Source organism: Salvelinus fontinalis, chromosome 21 (genome assembly GCF_029448725.1).
Source record: "Salvelinus fontinalis isolate EN_2023a chromosome 21, ASM2944872v1, whole genome shotgun sequence".
Taxonomy (NCBI): Eukaryota; Metazoa; Chordata; class Actinopteri; order Salmoniformes; family Salmonidae; genus Salvelinus; species Salvelinus fontinalis.
The window spans coordinates 34,564,363-34,588,370 of NC_074685.1; the positions used below are offsets into that span (position 1 = coordinate 34,564,363).

Below are 24,008 nucleotides of genomic sequence, written 5' to 3' on the forward strand. Positions count from 1 at the left end.
GTACAGTTTAGCTTTTTACCGAAAGGTTTTCAAGCAACAGGACTGTAGACGCGCATATTTGCCACAAGACGATTAAAGTAGGTGTTGTGTGAAAATATTCTGTGAGTTAAAGTCCATCTGTACAGGCTCGATATGTTACAGTAGCCTAATGTATCATGATAGAATATTGGAGATCTGAGGAAAAAGATCAGACTGCACATGATTTGTGAAAGCATTTATTTTTTTTACAAGTTACATAGTTAAATCTAATGTACATACATATTAGGCCTAGTACATATGAGGGAGGGCAGGCAGAGATTGTTATAAAAGCTAATTGTAACTCTATTTCGTAAATACATAAGAACGTTACAAATTCAAGATACTAAAAACTCCAAGGTCAAGGCTGAAGATGGATCTAGACAGTCAAGACATGCATTTCATTCTCCGTTCCAACACACTCACATTGCATTCAGACACTGCATCCAGTATCAGATTAGTTAAATGTCCAGTACCAACTAATTGGCCAGTATTTGTAAACGGAAAGACAATTAGTCTATTAAAACATGTTATCCAAGCTGTTTATGACACACATTAATTAGTAACATCTGAAAGCAACTGATATTAAAACAATGAAGCAGCAGGTTTTAAATAAATACTATTTATTGAAAATATTGCATGTTGTCAATTTTAAAAATGTCCCATTTGCAACATAAGTGTATTTCTGATCTTACCAGGATGAAGAGACAGATAGACTGTTTAATCAAAAGCCTAAATCATACTGAAGACAACTGAGGGAAAGGAAATGGACGCTGTGGCGTGAAATTCATGGCATGACGACCATTATAAAAAGCTAGTTCCCTCATTATTAAACCTGACAATAATACCCAATTAAAACCAGTCTGATGATGATCCCTGGCATATTATCTTAGCATGAATTCCTCCTGTGTTTTAAAGTACAGTCTCTGGTTAAAAGGGGAGCAACCCCCATTGCACTCTGCTCTGTCAAAATCATGATTACACTAAAAATGAACAAGAAAATAAAAACAGAATGAAAAGAAATATTCTAAAAACAAAATATGATCCTCAAAACTGGGTTGTTTGGCTTTTTAACATATTATCCCAGTGACAACGATAAGACTGGCAATATCAATACATCTTGGTCCTATGTCCCGCATGTGTTTACTATACTGTATTGATACTGGTGACATGGCTTGTTTGAGTTGTAAAAGGGGGAGGGGTCTCTTGAGTCCGGAATGGGATGAAGAAGTTGATCGGACAGTTATGTCATAAAATCTCATGATTCTACAGGAAGTGTAATATCTGCACTGGGAGCCACATGGAACTCCCACTGATTAAAACACCTGGCTCCCTACGTCTACTTCCTGGCCTCTTATGACGTCATCGCTGACCAATCCTTCTCCATCTCACCTCAGACTGAGGAGTCGGGGAGGGTCTCTCCTGCTCAGACCCCCAGTTTGTTGGCTTGTGTCAGCACCACCTTGAGCACAGGCATGAAAGCAGACGTCTCGCTGAAGTTGCTGCTGCTCACTATGTGTGTGTGGATGTTGAGGCTCTCCACGTAGGATCGAGACTCGATGCACTGCACCATGTTGTGCAGGCCCCCTATGATGGCTGGGGAGAGCTAGAAGGAAACAGAGAGAGGCGAGAGAGAGAGCGTGAGAAAGAGAAATTGAGAGAGATGTGCGGTGTAAGCGCACGTCTCAAAATGATATGCAACATTTTAACACGGAATTTTTGAATTGTAACAACGTCGAATTGTTCCAACTCACAGTCTGCTCTCGTAGCTTGTCGTAGAGGGCCTCAAGGCGTTTGTTGGCGTCATCCAGCTTCCTCTTGGTTTGCTGTGGGGAGAGAGAAATATGATGACACACGCATATCAACAGCCCTAAGCTGAGGGAGTGTTTGAAGAGGAAGTGTGAACAATTTTACACAAATTATATAACTTAAGGAAAAGTAGTTGTACGTGACGATTTATGAACTCCGTAGCTAATCTGACTCGATAGACACGCCACACTCACAGGATCGGTGGCAGCAGCCAAGCACTTGTGGATGAGGCCCTCAAAGGTGTTTTTCAGGACCAGGTGCTCATCAGGGATGGGCTTCATGGTGATCTTCTCAGCAGGGATGGACTGCAGCGGCTGGAAGGTTAACAGAACCACAGCACATGGGTTTTAGACTAACTCTTAGGAATTGTTGTGGAGCTTTCCAAGTTGCAAATTGTCCCATGTTAAGAGCTTTGAGGCCATATTGCACTACCAGTAATGTATTCCACTAGCAATATGTTTCTCATAATTTCAATGAGGAATAGACCACATGTATGTAGGACTAGACCAGCACCTGTATGATATCTCCGGTCGGGGCTCCGGGCGCTCCCTCCACACTTCCTCCACGTGTCTTGAGCATGCCAGGGTTCATGGGTGGGGGGGCCGTCTGCTGCTGCATGCCCTGGTAGGTGGCCTGGTTCTGGGCCTGGCCTGGAGGCATGTAAGGGGGCTGCTGGGGGTCCCCGGCACCGAGGGGAGAAAAGATGGGGGCCGTGATGGGGGAAGGAGGCGTGTAGTTCTCTGGAACCTGCAACAGGGGTGTGTAATGTGTGTAATGTACACTGAACTAAATATAAAACACAACATGTAAAGTGCTGGTCCCATGTTTCATGAGCTGAAATTAAAAAAATAGAAGAAATGTTCCATACGCACAAAATGCTTACTTCTCTCATATTTTGTGCACACATTTGTTTACATCCGTGTTAGTGAGGAATTTCTCCTTTGCCAAGATAAGGCAGAGCCCCACCTGTTTTGAGCCCCACATCATTTATATATTTTTTGTGGGTTTGATTAAAGGCTGTAATAAAAATATATATATTTTGAAAAAATGTGCATGTTATTTTGGCATTAATACGTGTCACGTCAGTTTGCAAACTATGTAAATAAAAATGTATATCATTGAATTAATAAAGATGCATACAAACAGTCTCTTTTTTGTTTTCTTGAGTAAGGCAGCTCCAAAATGCAGCCTAGCTCGGTGCTTTCTGTGGTGGTGTGTACTACTCCCTTCACAGAACAGCGCAAACTGCCTCTAACCAGAATAGAGAGGTGGGAGACACCGGTGCACAACTGAGCAAGAGGACAAGTACATTAGAGTGTCTAGTTTGAGAAACAGACACCTCACAAGTCCTCAACTTGCAGCTTCATTAAATAGTACCCGCACATCATCAGTCTCAACAGCAAAGAGGCGACTCCGGGATCTTCAGTTTTTTGGCAATTTCTCGCATGGAATAGCCTTAATTTCTTAGAACAAGAATAGACTGATGAGTTTCAGAAGAAAGTTCTTTGTTTCTGGTCATTTTGAGCCTGTAATCGAACCCACAAATGCTGATGCTCCAGATACTCAACTAGTCTGAAGGCCAGTTTTATTGCTTCTTTATTCAGGACAAGTTTTCAGCTGTGCAAATATAATTGCAAAAGGGGTTTCTAATGATCAATTAGCATTTTAAAATTATAAACTTAGACTAGCTAACACAACGTGCCATTGGAACACAGGATTGATGGTTGCTGATAATTGGCGTCTGTACACCTATGTAGATAGTCCATTCATATTTTATTTTTTATATATATTTAAATCAGACGTTTCCAGCTACAATAGTCATTTACAACATTAACAATGTCTACACTGTATTTCTGATCAATTTGATGTTATTTTAATGGACCATTTAAAAAAAAAAAATCTACGGCTCCTGTGTCCTGGAGAGCTAGAGAGCTATAGAGCAGTGACCACAGCATGACAATGTATAAGTGTAATTGATTGTGTGATAGGTCTCACCTTCTTCTTCTTTGGCACTCTGTTCAGGGTAGGCGGGTCGTTCCAGCCATTCTGAGGGCCTGTTGACAAGCAGATAAACCCATCACACACACCCGTCTCTTCACTACAGTCTGGGTGCCACGGTCTCTGCACTCACACGTGCTACATTGTTAGCTAGCCTTGCTAACTCTAGCTGGGCAAGATAAACAACCCCAGTTCGACTGGCACCTAGGCTACTCGCAGCACAACACTACATATTTCATACTGCATCAGCACGACAATGAGCAAAGAATGTTTTCTTCTTGTCATTTAGCAGACCATCTTATCCAGAGGTACTTACAGGAGCAATTAGCGCACATCAATTCATTTTTCACCTAGTCGGCCCGGCGATTCGAACCAGCAACCTTTCAGTTCCTGGCCCAACACTCTTAACCGCTAGGCTACCCTGCCACGGTGGGATCATTTTCTTGCCATTTGAGCAAATGACCAAAAACAGCTCTTCCAGGCTAAATGTATTGGTATTTGAGGGCAGTGTAGCCTGGGCTGACCCCTAAATATAATCACCATGATCCCCCTGCCTGCCATTTTCATCAGGATATTGCCTGCCCTAGATAGCCAAGCAAAGCTCCGAAATCAGACCAATCTGACTAACTTACCAACCCAATCATTCCCGCTTACCCTCCTGCCCAGAACACCACACATCTGGGTCAACCAACTGACACTCATATCTATGTTTACCTTTCTATCGACAGCAACGATGATGATTATGTCCTTGGTACTTCAGGTCTATGAAAAAGTTGATTATGTGATAGCGCCCGTTAAAATGAGCTGGTGTTAAAAATGGCTGCAGATTCTTTGATTGAACGTTCACCTGAAAACAGAGGCGGCAATGCAACAGAAGCGGTAACGCATCACATTGTTGATCATCGGGGATATTGGCGAGCGCTTTTGATTAAATTGATTAGTATGATCTGGCCAGGCCGGTGACGGTCATTTACAGGCAGTAATTGCATAAGGTAGCAGAGCGGTCTTTCAATTCACCTTCACCTTCCATGAAACAGGTAGTGTCTGGATTATATCCCTCTGTGGACGGAAAAAATACACTCTAGAATACTTCACTGAGCCAACAGAGCAGATGTGAGAGATGCTAATGAAGTTGATAGCTAGGGAACTAATAATAGCATACTCAAAATGTGTCGTTAGTGAGTGTTACTGTACCTGTAAATGTTTACAACTAATAAAGTCCCATTTCATTTAACAATGCCCTAAAGCTAATAACATAAACACCCCTCACACAATCCCCCCCCCCCCCACAAAAAAAAACAGACGTGACCCTGTTAATAAGGAACCACCATATTTCAGAGGAGTAACAGTGTCTCAGTTAAATTGCTACCTCCGCTTTCCCCACCCAGGGAGAGAGAGGCTTGGAACAACAGCAGCCGTTGACTAATCTGAAGGCCGTCTCTGCTCGGCTGCACTGTGCTCACTAAGCAGATAGATAGCAGACACAGACTCCTGGCTCCGCTATGACCTTACAGGTGGACACTGTCTAAACAGCTGCTTTCGGTCACTTACTCCATTCAGACCAGTTCAATATCCGCCATTAACTTCCTATTCCGGTCTCTGACCCTACACTTAACATTCCCTGTCCACATTTGGCCCGGCCATTCAAACAGAACTATGACTATGTTCCAATACCCACACTAGCATACCACTTTAGAATACAGGTCCAACACACTGCTTCTTTCTGAGGGGTATTGTAGTGTGGATCCTGAACCGATCCAGTCACACCTGTTCTCCCAGAGGCCGGATCAGGCTGTGTACCTGAGGATCCGGTTGGTGGGAGCGGCGGCATGTACGAGGCGGGCGACCCCGGTCCGCCATGTTGGAAAGACGCTCCAGATGACAGCGGAGGAGGAGAGAAAGGAGGAGCGGAGGACACAGGCTGGCCCATGGAAGGAGGTGGGTAGAGGGGTTGTTGGGTGTATTGGGGCATGAAGCCTGGAGCTGGGGCTTGGGGTGAGGAGGAAGAGAAGGAGGGAGGAGGAGGAGCAGAGTACTGGAGAGGCGAATAGATAGCTGGGCCACCAGTGCCACGGTTGTACTGGCTGGCCGGAGGGTAGGCTGGGGGTTCACAGGAGAGAGAACAGCATGCATTAGTCACGTAGTTACGTTAAAGACTTTAACTGGAACAGTGCTCTCTGGGGTCCTGCAGCAGTAGTAACATGCATTCTAATTCTTAGCAGTTCAGGAAATGTGAAACGGAAGCATTTCCTCTTAATAATTACAATATGGTAACGTTACAGAAAAATGCTTCAACTTTGTTAGAACTTCATTCAAAAGTATGCAGACGTTTATAGATAGTCTATCGGGCATGAAAGATTTGTTATTCAGAACGGGACAGCATGCAGCGAGATAGTTAACAGCCAAACATTCTCGTTCTCAATTAAGGGCGATATTTCAGGTTTAGAAACATAGAAGGCTCAAGGCCGAGCTAATAAGCAAAGAACTTTCGAAAGGGAGAACACTAGGCAAACATTCTCCGCCAGAAAATGCTTGACGGTTTAAATGTAGAATAACGGGGCATCGAAGTCAGACTAACTGTATATAGAATACCCAAGGCTAGCACCTGTACCGCACCTCTGATCCAGAAGGGTTGGGTTAAATGCGGAAGACACATTTCAGTTGTACAACTGACTAGGTTTCCCCCTTTCATCTGTATGTGCGAAGCCACGATTAGCTCCTGAAGCTACACAGTGTATACTCCAAACCGGTTGGTGGCTGCAGACACACACTTCTAGGTGTTCAGGCTGCCATTTTCCTCCGACACGAAGAAGAGAGTACCTATAACCTGGAAGTGGTAGTGATGTTTGAGACACTTACGCTGGTACTGATGTGAGTACATGGGGGGGTACGCAGCAGACGAGGAGGCTGGGGGAGCAGCTGACCCAGAGGGAGGCATCCCATACATGGGGGGTGTCGGTTGAACCTGCAATGATCGACAGGACAGACACAAAAGATGACATCACAGACTCAGGAGGCTGCATTCCAAATGGCAGCCTAATCCCTATATATTGCACTATTCTTTAACAGAGCCTTATTCCCTGGCTTATAAAGTGCATTATATAAGGAATAAGCTTCCATTTGGGAAGCAGACAGGATCATAACCACGACTAGGGCTGGCTTTCATTCCAGAGAGAATCTCCCCTTCGCAGATCTTAAAGTAACTGCCCAGTAATAATGTCACTTTTATAAGTTCATATTCTGTTAACTTGTGTCCAAATACTGTTTTTGACTCCGTTTTTGTATTTATACTCGTATGTGGCCAAAGCATAAATTGAAGAGGGAAAAAAACACTTCAAAAATCCACCTTAGACTTTTGCAAAAATGCTTGCCATTTCCTCATAGAACATGTCATCTCCCCAAGGAGGATGAACTGGCCAATCAGTGGTCTAGAGCAGAATTCTGGCCAATCAGCGGTCTACTTGCATGAATATTTTTTTATGACCGATATATGCCCGCAACATTCTGTTGTTGGAGTACGCCCACACCATTCCAAACACAGAAAAGCTGCACATTAACATAAATACAATTAGTCGGGGGAAAAATATTTCACTCATATTGTAAGTAATTACAGGCCAAACTTCATAGAAAAAAAATGTTTTTTTTGGGGGGGGGGGGGGGGACAATGGGCAATTATATTCAAGACAACTAGATAGATGTACAAAATAGTGTAACACAAGAGCTGTGCGTGAATCAGAAACAAGAGACAAACAGGACAGGGACTGAAGAAAGAGGCATGTTTTAGAGCAGTGCTTCTTCAGTCCTGGTCCTGGGGACCCAAAGGGATGCACTTCATTGTTTTTGCAATACACACACCTCATTTAAAAATCCTTAAAGCTTGATGATGGGTTGATCATTTGAATTAGCCGTGTAGCACTAGGGCAAAAACACAAACCCTTTGGGTCTCCAGAACCAGGATTAAGAAACACGGTTGGATCAGGTGTTCCACACGGACATGCATGACAAACCACACATGTATCCAGGGTGGGTTGGGGTATCAACAGGGTGACATGTATCCAGGGTGGGTTGGGGTATCAACAGGGTGACATGCATCCAGGGTGGGTTGGGGTATCAACAGGGTGACATGTATCCAGGGTGGGTTGGGGTATCAACAGGGTGACATGCATCCAGGGTGGGTTGGGGTATCAACAGGGTGACATGCATCCAGGGTGGGTTGGGGTATCAACAGGGTGACATGCATCCAGGGTGGGTTGGGGTATCAACAGGGTGACATGCATCCAGGGTGGGTTGGGGTATCAACAGGGTGACATGCATCCAGGGTGGGTTGGGGTATCAACAGGGTGACATGCATACTACAGCATCCGCAGTAAGTGACCAGCTGGTGTGGGGACCATGGGAACAGGGGGTGGACATTTGTCTTCCAACAGACGGCGCCATGATGAAGAAACGCGTGTTGCAAGGAGCGGCGCAGAAAGCCGCCGCGCTGTCTGACGTACGACAACGAGGGTTGGCGCTGTGACTGTGGAGGTCAAGGGTCAGGTAGAGAGACAGACTAGGGGCATGCAGTAGTGGGGGGGGGGGGGGGGGGGGTCAGTGGCCCTGAGGTGAGAGGTCAGGGGTACATGGCTGTGACCCGTATACGTGTCAGGTCTACGTCGTACCACAATAGCAAGAGAAGCGCTTGCAACAGAAGAGAGTAGCAACGTATTGACCCATAGTAGAACCAAAGCATGTCCAGAAAAAAACCTTAGTAACGAGACCATTGGAAAATCAATTCATTGGTTTAAATCCCATTTGAATCAATGTAATTAATCAATTCACTGTCAACCAGCCAAACCAAAATGGGACGACAGTCAACCAGAGGAAAGATCAAAGCGATCAAAGAGACGTATAAAACATCCAGGGGAAAAGAGTTTGAGAGGAAAGCTACTGGTACTAACTACAGCAGGTAGTGACCGGCAAAGAAAGCAGGGAAAATATTTCAACAACATCTGTTACGTAGTGATCTGTGTGTTTATTTAGATGCTAGAATTAGATTGAGTTAGTCAAGATTGAGGAGTATTGAACGTAAACCTAAAAAGCTGAAGCACAGTTGCTGGTGTGGTACACGTGTGTGTGTGTGTGTGTGTGGTCACAGCCATAGTCAGGGCTAGTGTGTGTGTGTGTGGTCACAGCCATAGTCAGGGCTAGTGTGTGTGTGTGTGTGTGGTCACAGCCATAGTCAGGGCTAGTGTGTGTGTGTGTACCTGGGGCTCTGTGGTGGCAGGGCCTAGATGAGGAGGAGGGACACTGGGGAGAGCTGTGGGAGTTTGGTTACTCCAGGAGGTAACTGTAGAGGCAGACCTCACCTGGAGAACACACACATACACACAGACCGCATGGTACACACACACACACCAATGATGAACACACAACGGAGGAGCCCCGACAAAAACAACCCCAGCTCAACACTAGAGGTCGACCGATTATATCGGAATGGCCGATTAATTTGGGCCGATTTCAAGTTTTCATAACAATCGGTATTTTTGGACACAGATTGTGGATGTTTGAAGAAAAAAAAAAACTTTATTTAACTAGACAAGTCAGTTAAGGACACATTCTTATTTTCAATGACGGCCTAGGAATGGTGGGTTAACTGCCTTATTCAGGGGCAGAACGACAAATTGTTACCATGTCAGCTCAGGGATTCGATCTTGCAACCTTCCGGTTACCACCTGCCTTACATTGCACTCCACGAGGAGCCTGTGTGGTAGGCTGACTACCTGTTATGCGAGTGCAGCAGGATGCCAAGGAAAGTTGCTAGCTAGCATTAAACGTATCTTATAAAAAACAATCAATCTTAACATAATCACTAGTTAAACTAGTAATATCATCAACCATGTGTAGTTATCTAGCTTGTCCTGCATTGCATATAATCGATGCGGTGCCTGTTAATTTATCATTGAATCACAGTCTACTTCGACAAACGGGTGATGATTTAACAAGCGCATTCTTGAAAAAAGCACTGTCGTTGCACCAATGTACCTAAACATAAACATCAATGCCTTTCTTAAAATCAATACGCAAGTATATATTTTTAAACCTGCATATTTAGTTAATATTGCCTGCTAACATGAATTTCTTATAACTAGGGAAATTGTGTCACTTCTCTTGCGTTCCGTGCAAGCAGTCAGGGTATATGCAGCAGTTTGGGCCGCCTGGCTCGTTGCGAACTGTGTGAAGACCATTTATTCCTAACAAAGACCGTAATAATCTGCCAGAATTTTCCATAATTATGACATAACACTGAAGGTTGTACAACGTAACAGCAATATTTAGACTTAGGGTTGCTGCCCGTTCGATAAAATACGGAACGGTTCCGTATTTCACTGAAAGAATAAACGTTTTGTTTTCGAATTGATAGTTCCCGGATTTGACCATATTAATTACCTAAGGCTCGTATTTGTGTGTTTATTATATTACAATTAAGTCTATGATTTAATATTTGATAGAGCAGTCTGAGCGGTGGTAGGCAGCAGCAGGCTCGTAAGCATTCATTCAAACCGCACTTTCCTCCGTTTTCCAGCAGCTTTCGCAATGCTTGAAGCATTGAGCTGTTTATGACTTCAAACCTATCAACTCCCGAGATTAGGCTGGTGTAACCGATGTGAAATGGCTAGCTAGTTAGCGGGGTGCGCGCTAATAGCGTTTCAATCGGTGACGTCACTCGCTCTGAGACCTTGAAGTAGTTGTTCCCCTTGCTCTGCAAGGACCGCGGCTTTTGTGGAGCGATGGGTAACGATGCTTCGAGGGTGGCTGTTGTCCAGGTGTCCCTGGTTCGAGCCCAGGTAGGGCGAGGAGAGGGACGGAAGCTATACTGTTACACTGGCAATACTAAAGTGCCTATAAGAACATCCAAGGAACCACCAGCTTTCATATGTTCTCATGTTCTGAGCAAGGAACTTAAACGTTAGCTTTTTTACATGGCACATAACGCACTTTTACTTTCTTCTCCAACACTTTGTTTTTGCATTATTTAAACAAAATGTAACATGTTTCATTATTTACTTGAAGCTAAATTGATTTTATTGATGTATTATATTACGTTAAAATAAATGTTCATTCAGTATTGTTGTAAAAAAATCGGTATCGGCCTTTTTTGGTCCTTCAATAATCGGCGTTAAAAACCATAATCGGTCGACCTCTACTCAACACCAACAGAGTCAGCTGCTGTCGGCCACACAACATGTAGGAACAAGACCAAAAGGGCACCCAGAACAGCGTCAGAATCAAGAGAGGACCATCAACCACTTAGGGGCTAATGAGGAGGCTGTGTGAGTGACTGTCACTTACCGGCTGGTAATACTGTTGCGGTGCGGTGGCAGCGGCAGGCACAGGGGCTGGAGCGGGCTGCTGGGTCACCATAGAAGGCTGAGCAGGGGTGAAGAGCTGCCTGGGCTGGGCAGCTGTGGGCTGAGGGGATGGGAGTTGGGGTTGGGCTACCGGGGCGGCAGCAGGAGCCTGTTGACCCAGAGCTCTGCTGAGACGGTCACGCAGCTGCTGCACCTCAACCTGGCCGTGGAGAAAATGCCACCGAATTAGAAGCGGTAGAACGGGCATTACATTCCGGTTCTGAACGAGTAATTCAAGGCAGATTGTGGGGCAAATGTATCGTGTGTTTCATTGACCTGCTCTGTGTTCTGGGGCAGGTATGCGATGGCGTTGGAGAGGCTGCCCTGGGAGGCCAGCAGGCTGGCATACTGACTCATCCTCTCTCCCAGTAGAAGCCCCACAGCAGAGGGACCAGACTCCTGGGTCTGCTCTACCGCCTTGCGGAGCACCACCACCTTCTCGACCAGGTCCTGCCGCAATACAAACATTACATAGAATTAGACCCACACACACACAACCATGTCTTGAGAGAGACGAAGGCAGCCGCACACACACAAAACGGACGTACACACTCCACACACACGCCCACGTACCTGCAGAGAGAGAGGGCAGTGTCCGTCCTGTGCTCTGGTCCAGCAGGACACCAGTTTCTCCACGTTGCCAGCGCAGATGTAACACAGACAGGCCTGAGCCTGCAGCGTGCTGTTCTCCACAGCCTCCAGTCTGCAGCCCAGCAGGTCTACAGAGACAGCAGCACAGTTGGGTTCAAAATTCACATCCCAACTGGTTCACACGGCAGCAAACGCGACAGAAATGGAAAGAAACGTTGAAAGGGGGTGGCCAGTGAGGGAGAGCGTGAAAGGCTAAGAGAGACAGTAAAAGGACCCGCATGGTCAATCCGTCGTCTGCATTGACCATGCAGCATTTACTGTGACCCGGCCTCTGCAGAAGGCAGGGCATTCATACTTCTTGCGCTTCTCTAAGCAGAGCTGTTGTGAAGTGAGCTTGTGTTTATACAGGACCTCCCGCCACCAACCTATCATGTCAACGCGACGCTATACGGAGTCCTCCGCATTGTTACAAATGTACAAAATCTGGGAGGCGCGCGGCGATGCAGGAGCAAGCATAAATTGGCTTTAAGGGAGAGTGCGTGAAAGAGGGAGAGAGAGAGAAAGTGTGTCAGTTCCTACCACACAGAGAGGAGAACTCCCCGGGCTGAGCGTAGGTCATGACTGCAGCCAGAGCCTCCTTCCAGTTCTGCAGCTCACAGGTCTGCAGCACGTCACGCCAGTCCCCCATCACCACCGCACTGATCAGCTGTTAATTAAAAAATACACAATCAGCAATACCGTAGATCTCCCTCTGATCAGCTGCGAGAACCAATAACGACCATAATCAATACTGTCCACGTCCCTCTGCCAGTTCCTCAACCCCACCGATCAGCTGCCGCGGGATACACCGACAGTAAATCAGTAGCAGAACAGTAGCCAATACCACGGATCAACAACTACCTTATCACATGACACTGACTGACATGGTCACGGTGCTCGTCACCTCGGTGGTCTTGCAGTGACCAGTGCTGGGTTACCTTGGTGATCTTGCAGTGACCAGTGCTGGGTTACCTTGGTGATCTTGCAGTGACCAGTGCTGGGTTACCTTGGTGATCTTGCAGTGACCAGTGCTGGGTTACCTTGGTGATCTTGCAGTGACCAGTGCTGGGTTACCTTGGTGATCTTGCTGTGAGTCTTGGTGAAGTACTTCCTCTGTGTTTTCTCCAGAAGCTCCGCCCCTCCGGCGATGGCCAGGATGATGCTGTCAGCCATGCGGTTGTCATGGAGACAGAGGTCCACTGCGCCCTGGAAGTCCCCCGTCAGCAGGGCCTGGGTGATCAGGCCATCCACGCCTGACGGGACAAACCAACAACGGTTTGCTTTTTAAAACTTCGACAACAAAAAAACAGCAGCACGCAGTCAACCTAAACTGTGAACGACTACAAATAGAGATTCAGATTTATATTAACGGATATTTACCTTGACTGACGCGGAGTTTAATGCCCTCTGGGACTGGAGCTGGGGTCTCCCCTGGCAGGCTGGCCTCTACTGGTGGAGCCGCTTCCTGACAGACCAGAGAGGGAGTTGATCAACGTTATTTGACCGAGAGCAGTACCGTCCCTGGAGTTTCAGTACAATTCCAACTACTGCGTAAATCTGTTGATGTCAACGGGAGATTTACTCGGAAGCATAACGACGCAAAACAATTGTTATTCCGTACCGCTATACCATCTACCTCAGAGCTTTACATATAACCATAAAACAAAGGGAAACAAAATGAACGGGTGTGAGTCTAGCCCAGAGAGAAAGTTGAAGTTGTAGGAAAATAGGGGGATAAAAGAAATTTGGGCGAGTTACTTATAGTTAGAGATTAGACACTATGTGAAAGCAATGTCACAACATAACCGGAGCAATATAATGACATAGCAGCACCAATGTAATAGGTTTACAGTTTTAGGGATGAACAACGATAACGACAAAGCAATAACAGTACGATGTGCCACTCTCTCTCTGGGATGGACTGACGGGATGAGAAGGTACCTCCTCCAGAGGAATCTCTTCATTTACTGGCATCTCTTCCTGGGTGATGGGCTCAGCTCCAAGGGCCTCTGTCAGGTCTACTTCTGCTGCCAATGGTTCCAGAGCTCCTGTCACTTCCAGTTCCGCTGCTGGCTGGAGGTTTACAGCAGCGATGAGGTCAAATGGATCTTCCGCTTCTGGTTCCGGAGCAGGTGTGAGTTCTAGTTCCGCTGCTGGCTGGAGGTTTACAGCAGCGATGAGGTCAAATGGATCTTCCGCTTCTGGTTCCAGAGCTCCTGTCACTTCCAGTTCCGCTGCTGGCTGGAGATTTGCAGCAGCGATGAGGTCAAATGGATTTTCCGCTTCTGGTTCCGGAGCAGGTGTGAGTTCTAGTTCCGCTGCTGGCTGGAGGTTTGCAGCAGCGATGAGGTCAAATGCGTCTTCAGGCGGGAGTCCAGGGTCTGCTAGAGGCTGCAAGGTGGGGATAGGAGGAGCCAGGTCCAGCTGGACTGCCGACTGCAGACTGGGAATTGTTGACGTCGGGTCGAAGCCGGGTACTGGCTGCAGGTTGGTGAGGTCGGATACAGCCTCTAAGTCCACCTGGTTGAACGCAGAAACAGGCTGTAAGTCGACTTGGTTGAACTGAAATACAGGCTGCAAGGCCACCGGGTCAAATTCAGATACATGCTGCAAAGCTACCTGGTCAAATTCAGATACAGGCAGTGAGTTCACTTGGTTGAACTCTGTTGGAGGCTGGAGGGTAAAGGAGGCAGTGGGATCAAAGATGGGTGCTTGCTGCAGGTCAGCTGGGGGGGCCAGAGCTGGGGGGGCCAGAGTAGGGTCAGACTCTGGCAGGAGAGCAACGGGAGCAACAGGGGCAAGAAGCTGGGGTTCTGCGCTGAGGTCAAGAGTAAGGACAGGCTCCGATTGGAGGACAGGCATAGGATCAGAAGCTGAAAGGTCACCGCTGGGTGGGGGGGCAAGCTCTGGCTGGGGTCCGGGTTCGGGCTGGAGGGCGGGCTCAAGCGGCGGTTCGGGGGTGGGCTCAACGGCAGCAGCCTCAGGCACGGGAGGAAGGACCTCAGGCTCCGTGTTGAGCTGGGGAGCGGGAATGGGCACTACCCCTGGTTCAGGATCAGAGGTGGGGGCAGGAGCAGGCTGCATACATTCATACAGCAGGAGGGGAAAGGAGTAGGAGAGGAGAGCCAGATTCACACAGAGTTCAGCAGATAGAGCCATTCAATTGAGAGTCGTAGATAAATTATCAACAGAATCACTGACATGTTGGAAACCCAACAATATTCATAAAACGTAACTGATTGTGTCCATTGAGATATTAGTACCGTTACCTTTGAGCCCGGGTTAAGCAATGTCACAAAACATCCATTAATTTTAGCAGTACAATAGCATTAAGAATCAGATGAGAAAATAGCATTGTCTTGCAGATTTAAAAAAAAAAATATATATATAAAAAGGTACAATTGAAATATGTGAGGTGAAGTTCCCCAAATCATATCCAATGATGATCTATGACAAAAGTCAGGAAAGCAATTCAACGATGTTCAGCGCATGAATAACAACCACATCCTTTTCGTACTTCACATAAACTGCATGGTGAAACCTAGAGTTAGTGAAGTCGGACACTTTCCCAACGCCCCTACCACTTCCTGTTTGAGCAATGAGACCGAAGCTACAGAGAGTGAACGAGCAGATACATTTGCTCTGCATTACCATCAACTTTACCGCATACTGAACCGCATTCCATGTTGTTCATCGAATTGTCACAACTAAGGAATTATATATGTTTCTTCCACACACACACAAAGTCCTTACCTCCTCGGGCTGAATAGGTTCTCCCTCTAATGCTGCTGCAATCTGTGAACAAACAAACAACACCAGCCGAATTAAACCAGGCCGAGACAGCATTAGGACCAGACAGACAACAGACTGACATGGCCTGAGGACATTCAGTGACAGCTCATTTCAAACCACACCTTTGCTGCTAGCTCCTCCTTCTTGTATCCCAAAAGCTTCAGGTATTTTCCGCGAGCGTCACTCTCAAAGTTCACCTGAGAACACAATTTAACTTTGGTAGTCAAAGACCAGCAATACTGTGAAGTACAGCAAGAAACACACTTCTGTTTAAACAATACAAGTCCAAGTTCCCATCCTTACCTTCAGGAAGGACCAGACGGTCTTCTCAAACTCGTTCTGGGCAGAGTCCATCTTCTCCTGGCAGAAGTCAATGAAGCTGCCTGCAGCCAGTGTGGCCTGCAGGTGGGCAGAGCGCTCCAGGAAGGTCGTCTCCGTAATCACCTGACTAATGTAAACCACATGGGCCGTAGGCTGCTGAGGCTGCTGGGGGTTGGGCTTGATGTTCTCCAACGACACCAGCTTACCACCAAACTGGATTGGGCGGGGGGGGGGGGGTGAACTTATTAGCACCATTTCAACATATCGATAGAATATCTTTGGTCAGAGAGACAGGAACCAGCAGCAAAGAGTTGCCAGGAGGAGAGATGACACACTGTACATCATACATCCGACTTGACAAACACAGCAAAGAAATGCAGGCAGAGAAGATAGTGACTCACAGCGAAGGAGGCCCCCACGGGCCTGCGGATCCACTTGGGGGGCTTTTTCAGGGGGGTGATGGTGGTGGAGGCGGGCGAGGCCTGGGAAAGCTGCAGGGGGGGCAGGGTCTGTCCCATCCCAAATGGATCCATATTGCCAAATGACGTGCTGATCTAGAACATAGACATGCCACAGAGCGTAAAAATTCATTTTTTTTATTTTATCAGATTATGCATTCAATTCATATAAAGTGTCTCCAATGATGGGCTAAAATTGAAGCGAGTTTCCACTCCAAATCTCAGAATTCGTTGGAACCGCGATTGTAACCACCAACACGGAGGCCAGTTTCCAACCTCAACAGTGTTCATATGTGAAACTGTTACCCACCGTGTCTGCCTGTGTCTGGCTGAAAGCCTGGCTGCTGCCCCCCATGATGGAGTAGATGCTGATGTGTCCGTCGAAGGCTGCAGCCGACAGCACCGCTGGGTTCCTGGGACACCACTGGATGTCAAAGCACCACTGGGTGCTGGTAGGCAGCTCATACAGCACCTGGAGATAAAAGAGCAGACAGGAATGCCTTTTTGGTTACATGTCTCCGTAATGATAATTAGTAGCAGTGTACTGTAGTTTGTAGTTAGGGACCGTGCTAAGAATAGCACAGAGACAACGGCTCCGTGTATGCGAGACCACACACACACACACTCACCTCGGCGGTGTTGGGGTTCCAGCAGAGGATTCTGTTGTCTTTCCCGCAGCTCAGTAGCAGCTCAGGGTCCGCCAGGCTCCAAGCGATGGCCAGGACACCCCTGACGAACACACCCCCCCCCCGCAGATTGAATTAGCATAATGTAATCCGATCACATTCGATCTAATGAACACTTGCAATTAGTTCTGACATGTCTTGGGTGTGCCATTATTTTGTTAGCTTGTCACACCAGATTAGGTGTGTTCTGAACACTCCTTTAATAGCAGTCCTCCCCATCTCCCAGAGACCTCTAGTAACCAAGAACAAACTCATACCGCAGCCACATTCCTACGTGGTTCTCTCACAAAGTTCAGCCTCATGATTCCATTCAATATGATTCCATTCAATACAAAAGTTTGGACCATGACAGTCAGTGTTTTGACATGACTTTTCCCAAGACTGGATACCAGATTCATTTGAAGTCATCATTTACCGTGTGTGGTTCTCCAGGACTTTGAGAGGGGAGGTGGCAAAACGCAGGTCCCAGATCTGGATCACTGGCATCCGGTCATCCTCCGAGGCCAGCACCAGCTGAGTAGCCACCTCAGGGTTCCACTCTAGCCCAGAGCAGTGCATCTGAACACACACACACGTTACCTATTAATTGACTTATAATAATGAATGTGTGGTTCTCTCTCTGCCCATCTGTCAAGTGGTGTTAATATTATGTTTGTACCAAGGGTTGGAATCAGTTCAGGGAACAGAACCGTAAAAAATGTATGATTTGAGGAACAGAACCCGAACCGAAAGTGATCTATACTGTTCCGGAACGGAACCGTTAATTTAAAAGCAATGTTCTGGGCATTTTTTTTCTTCAGTTTCACAAAAATCCCAACGAAGTGCCTATGCAAAGCCCTCACTGTCACTCAACTGTATTCCAGTGCCCGCCAGCTGGAGATCTTTGCCAGGCCACCTGCCCTCTGAAGCATAGGTTACTGTAGCCTACTGACGACATTACAAGCGTAATTCAGAAATTAGGGAGAGGTGTTTAATTAGAGAATGGATTTACTTTTTCAACGCTAGTTAAGGACACTACAGTTACCACATTTCACACGGCATTTATTAACTACAAAAAAGGTAAGGCGTGTTTTTAATTCTAGTGCTGCTCTGCACACACGTTTGCTCTGGTCCAATGTTAAACCAATGCCGAAGTTGAAAGATATTCAAAGTTCCTCCATAGAAGCCGCTCCTCCGTAGGTATAATTCTGTGGGCCTGATTCAATAAGATGCCGAGCGCTTCAAGGCAAGCTTCCTCCATCCTTTCTCCTCAAAATGTATTTTGCATCTCACGCCCTACACTGTGGCTGGCAGCACAGTGTGTGTGTGTATGTGTCTGTCTTTTATTATTATTAAACCATGCAGTTATGGCAAAATACAATTTGCTCTTAACGACTTTCCTATAGAGATTAAAAATCACAGCAAGCTTCTCTATCCACACTGATTGGTGAAGTAATTTAAATGTCGAGGTAAATGGAAAAATAAATATCCATATATTTCAGAGGTTTAAAAAAGGAACAATGTAAATCGGAACCAGTTCAGAACTTTAATTTGCTGCTCGGAAACAGTGGAACGAAACGAAAAAAAACAACACTTCTGGAAAATAATTTTGGTTCCAACCCGTTTTGTACTAATGTCAAAAGCCTCAGACCTATTTGGTTGCCAATCCTGTGTCTGTCCCCAAAATAAGTGGCGAGCTTTTAACTGAAGGAGCTAGGAATACTTCCCACCCACCCCCACAGTTTACAGAAAGCTGCAGGCCAGGGAGAGGACTTTTAAACTAGAGATGAAAGTGACAGACTGAGCCTTTAACAGCAGACAGACATGCATCTAGAGTACCATCTGTTGTGGTCACAAATTACAGACTGAGGCTTTAACAGCAGACAGACAGACACGGACAAACGTGTGTTTCTGGGTACCTTGTTGCTGTGGTCATAAGTGGCAGACTGAGCCCTAAACAGCAGACGTGCCTTCCGGTACGTACCCTATTGCTGTGGTCGCTGACTTTGATGATGAGGTCGTTCTTGCGGAGGTCCCAGATAGAGGCGCGGCCGCTGGGGCTGGCTGAAGCCAGGATGTGTTGGACCTGCCTGTTCCACGCCACACAGCTGATGTCCTCTAGAGGCTGAAGTAAACAAAAAGCCCGCTCACTCAAATGTTCCTCTAGTATCAAATTACCTTGGCGCTGGATCCTCGTAGACTAGATAACCTACGAACATTTTTAGGGAAAGCACTCAAAAAAAAAAAAAAAAAGTCAATACTTATGGATTTCTTAATTAACCATGCAGACATATGTTTTGGTGCCATTGGGTCTTACCTGAGTTTTAGGGCCTGGTGTCATCGGGGAGCCAAAGTTGTTTAGGTCCCAGATGTAGATCTCTGATTCATTACCTCCTGAAGCCACCAGGTTGGTCTGGGGAAGGGGAGACGGAAGTAATGCATTATCATCACTCGCTAACATGGAGTGACAATGTAAGTACAGTAACAAACACAACGAGATACACTTGACAAAGTTGGCGGACCAGTCAACAAAGGTCAAACAAAAGCAAGAAGATCAAGTGTGAGCAATATCTCAATATCTCAACGTGCATATTATGCACAGAGCAGTATAATGCCAAAGCGGTTAGTGAGAGCATAGTTCCAGTTAGTTCGGTGTACCTACCTGGAAGGAGTTGACATCAAGGGCTCTGACGGGCCCGCTGTGTTTGTTACTCTGAGCGATGACAACGTCACTGTGTCCAGCAATGATCTTGGCCGGGTCGTAAAGAATGACATCGCCGTTCTCTCCCCCTGCGATGAGCACTCCAGACGGGAGACCCTGTGCATCCATGCCGTGGGGACCCCACGCCAGCTTGTGGTATCTGATTGAGTGTTGATAAGAGCAGTCTAAGCTATGACGTACGTTTTCTAAACCTACCCAAGAGTTGACTTGCTCTGATGCTTATTGTTGTACCCTTGTCAGAACCCTTCACCACTCTTTGTTAATTGACTATACTTGTTGTTTGTTCCAGTAACCTGAGTTTTAACCACTACAGTTTTCACAACTACTATTCCCTACCTGGGTTTACCATACTACCTGAGATGCCCGAAGAAATATAATTTACTAAGAATGCTGTTGAAAGAATGGGGCTCCCGAATGGCGCAGCGGTCTAAGGCACTGCATCTTTTGGGGCGGCAGGTAGCCTAGTGGTTAGAGCCTTGGACTAGTAACCGAAAGGTTGCAAGATCGAATCCCTGAGCTGACATGGTAAAAATGTAATTATGTCGTTCTGCCCCTGAACAAGGCAGTTAACACACTGTTCCTAGGCCGTCATAGAAAATAAGAATTAGTTCTTAACTGACTTCCCCAGTAAAATAAAGGTTAAATAAAAAAATACAACTGGGTTTGGGTTACGGCTAGTGCTAGGGTTTCCCTACCTGTGAGAGGAGGAGTAAGCTCCCCGGAGCTTCATGTCCAGAGAAGGCTCGGCCAGGTCCAGCTCAAAGATCTCCAGAGAGGCGGAGGTACTAAAGGAGGCATCCAGCTGCTGGGCTGATGTACCTGGACACAGAGACAGACGGGTGAGGGGGTCAGCAATACCTGACCAGGTAGACGCACTAACGGGGACAGCTGTTCAAACCAATGTTCAACGAGTCAGTTCTCATAGTTTTCAAGGATATTCAAAAACTTTTGTGGCTCATGACGAGACTATGACTCCAACATAGAGAGGAGAATAGCTGCCCCTGCAGCTGAACACTTTCTGAAATGCATCTGGGAAATTGACGCATCAACCGTCAGTGCAACATGTACAGTTGGGTTCCTGAAATATGGGACCACTTGATAAGCAAAAAAAGATTGTATAAAATAAATAACACAAATACTGAGCTATATTGTATGCAAACACATTTTGGGAAATTATTATATTTGATACCAAAAAATTGCTCAGAGAAATAGATTTTGTGTAACAAGTAATAATGGGGGGGGGGGGGGGGGGGGGGGGGGGGGGGGTTTAAAAATGATTGGATCCCGTTTTCAATAATCCAGCACCCTCCCCTTACGAGGATAACGACACTGAGCCTTTTTATAAAATGCTTTATGAGATCGGAGAACACAGTGGGAGGGATCTTAGACCATTCCTCAATACAGAATCTTTCCAGATCTTTGATATCCTTTGTCTGTGGACTGGCCTCTTCAATTCAAACCGCAGGTTTTCAATTGAGTTTAAGCCCGGAGACTGAGATGGCCATTGAAAAATGTTGATTTTGTTGTATGCTTTGGGTATTGTCTTGCTGGAAGATCCACTTGTGAACAAGTATCAGCCTCCTAGCAGAGGCAACCAGGTGTTTGGCTAAAATGTCCTGGTACTTGGTCAAGTTCACGATGCCGTTGACCTTAATAAGGGCCCCAGGACCAGTGGAAGCTAAATAACCCCATAATATCAAAGATCCACCACCATATTTTACAGTTGGGATTAGGTATTTTCTGCATTGTTCTTTCAAAGTCAAACACTGCTGGTGTGCGTGGCCAAATACCTTTATTTTTGGAAGACTATAGCACCGATTCCAATCCAAGTGCCAATGCCGTTTAGCAAACTCCAGGCAGTGCTATGGTCAGACGACATGAAAATAGAGCTCTTTGGCCACGCACACGAACGGCCGGTTTGCCCTTCAAAAGAACGCATATGCAGAAAATACCTACTTCCTACTGTGAAATATGTCCGAGATTCTCAGTGAAGTGTACAAAACAGGAAAACATACCTGCTGCCAGGTACACAGGATGGTGCTGTGCTGGGCTCCAGCTCTGGACGGCCGTGCGGTTGATCTCTTTGAGCTTCATTCTGATGGGGAGAAAACAACCCAAGCAAGACTGTATCAAGCTTCTAGCACACAGAAATAATGGATCACAATAGATCATGAAACGGTCCTGAAAATCTACCGAATCTTCATCTACGGTCACTTTATACAGAGACAGGTGTGTAGGCTAACGTCTGATAATCAACGTGCACAAAAACAGAATAAGGGGACTGGATATGGTGTATCTGAACTGGGTATAGATTTAGAAGGCTGTAAATAGGGTAGGTAGGGCAAAGGTGCATTCAAATGAAACAGACATTTTGAATGGATTTCGTGTAGTTACCGTTCCATTTTTACTGAATAGATCGCCAAGGCACACAAAAGGAACTTCCCATTCAAAGGAGATGACACAGACAAGATGTTTGTGCAGCAAAGTAACCTACATTTTTCGCTGGTACGCTAGCTAAAATAAGAAGCCACAAAGCTAATGCCAAAAATGCGTAGGAGATTTCAAGGAGACTATGGTTGTGATAGTAGCACTTGATCCGTAAGAAAATAAAACCGACAGCTGCAAATAAATGGTTTCTGTCCCAAAACAATGAACTCAGTAGCCAGCTAACTTGTAGTTATAGAGCAATCTGTGAGCTAGAAATAGCAACATGGCTAGAAGTGCTAAGCGAAGTACTGTCCAACAGGGTCACACATCTAGCTAATCCAAAAAGTGCTTACCTTCTCAGTTCTGTTCGCTCTTATAACACATACATACACAGTCGATATGCGACAAAAACGTTGATCACTCGTGCAAGTTCCCTTTTCTTATTGTGCAAGACTAAACAAGCCGACAGCTCTCCGCTGCAGAATGGACATTCAATGAAATTCCACGTCCGCACTGGTCTTCGGCTCCATCAACGTGGCACAATAATCTCCTCCTCCTTCAGTGACTTCCGGTGAACGTTGCGCTGTACGTACATGTACTCAATTAATTGCAGCCCTACTGTACACGTTATTTGTAGCGAACACATATTGGTTGCATAATTCACTTCTTATGGCAGAGGGAGTGCACCCTCTGCGTAAGTGTCAACATCATTGTAGGATTTACATTTGAAAACCCATTCCATCTTGTTGCATCAGACAAAATGTCAACCGCTGAATAAAGTGAGTAAATCCCTCAGTAGCATTGTAAGTGAATCTTAATTTCCTCTCATTGCACAGTATTGGGTATCCAAGCTTTGGTCCTAACCACTCAACTTCATGCTACCATGGTTTAGCTATTCTAGTAAAACAACCAGGTTAATCAATTTCCCTACATGCAAATTGAGTTTGTGCAACCCTCACATGTCATTTCAATGTTCTATTGCCAAGACATCACTATGTGACACATTTCTGAAATGATCAGTCATTCAAATTAACATACATTAACATGGGTTTTTTCCACAAAACATTTATTGGAATTGGACATGGGATAGTAAATGCTTATATCAATTTGTGCTGCAATTTCACAAGGTGCCATCTTTGTAGTCAATTCCACCATGGAAAACATGAGACCTTCTAGGGCACTCTTCTTGCTGAAGCCTGGGGGGAAACAGAAACTCATGGTTAGTGTGAATAGTGATATGTCCTTTGACAGCCATTTTAAAACATGCCTGCATACTAAATAACAATTACACAATAACCTGGCCATTTAACTGAAACATTGAAGACACTACCCTCATTCAAGTTCAATAATAAAAAATATCCCCCAAGCTTGGAAGACGGTCAGATTGGTAGTAATCATTAAAACAGCCTGCACCCATATCCATATTAAAATCTGGGGTGTGGTATATGGCCAATATACCATGTGCTTGGATACAGCCGTTGCTGGTAAATTGGCCATATCTCACAAACCCACGAGGTGCCTTATTGCTATTATAAACTGGTTACCAATGTAATTAGAGCAGTAAAAATAAAAAAGCTTTGGTATACCTTCTGATATACCACGGACGTCAGCTAACACCCACAGAGTGAGCTGTTGCACAGCACTGAAGAAATCAAGAGCCTCTCCATGCCTGACCCATGCAGGCCTCCATGTTGCACCAGGGAAAAATACTGAACTCCTGGTCCAAGTCACATCCTTTCCACCACCTCACAGTATTCTGTTGGATCAGCACCAAAATGTA

The 24,008-nt window shown here is 45.9% G+C and overlaps 1 protein-coding gene across 7 annotated transcripts; it reads right to left on the bottom strand.

The window, feature by feature from the left end:
- Positions 1-199: 199 nt before the first annotated feature.
- sec31a (SEC31 homolog A, COPII coat complex component) lies at positions 200-22,797 on the bottom strand. 7 transcript variants are annotated; one of them, XM_055874958.1, is made up of 30 exons: positions 22,582-22,797; positions 21,817-21,896; positions 20,497-20,620; positions 19,742-19,940; positions 19,397-19,492; positions 19,064-19,204; positions 17,516-17,658; positions 17,044-17,143; positions 16,725-16,886; positions 16,358-16,510; positions 15,939-16,169; positions 15,758-15,832; positions 15,597-15,638; positions 14,463-14,921; positions 13,785-14,363; positions 13,224-13,308; positions 12,918-13,096; positions 12,384-12,510; positions 11,787-11,932; positions 11,490-11,663; positions 11,155-11,373; positions 9,069-9,170; positions 6,682-6,787; positions 5,623-5,922; positions 4,840-4,881; positions 3,820-3,878; positions 2,338-2,571; positions 2,019-2,138; positions 1,770-1,841; positions 200-1,621 (listed from the first exon to the last, which is right to left on the bottom strand). In XM_055874958.1, exons 2-30 carry the CDS (start codon positions 21,893-21,895, stop codon positions 1,442-1,444), a joined length of 4,728 nt encoding a protein of 1,575 aa, XP_055730933.1. In that variant the 5' UTR covers position 21,896; positions 22,582-22,797; the 3' UTR covers positions 200-1,441. The 7 variants fall into 7 exon arrangements, with proteins under 7 accessions (XP_055730933.1, XP_055730931.1, XP_055730937.1 ...); XM_055874956.1 differs by having other exon boundaries at positions 13,785-14,921; XM_055874962.1 differs by lacking the exon at positions 14,463-14,921 and having other exon boundaries at positions 22,582-22,796.
- Between the last annotated feature and the right edge of the window lie 1,211 nt (positions 22,798-24,008).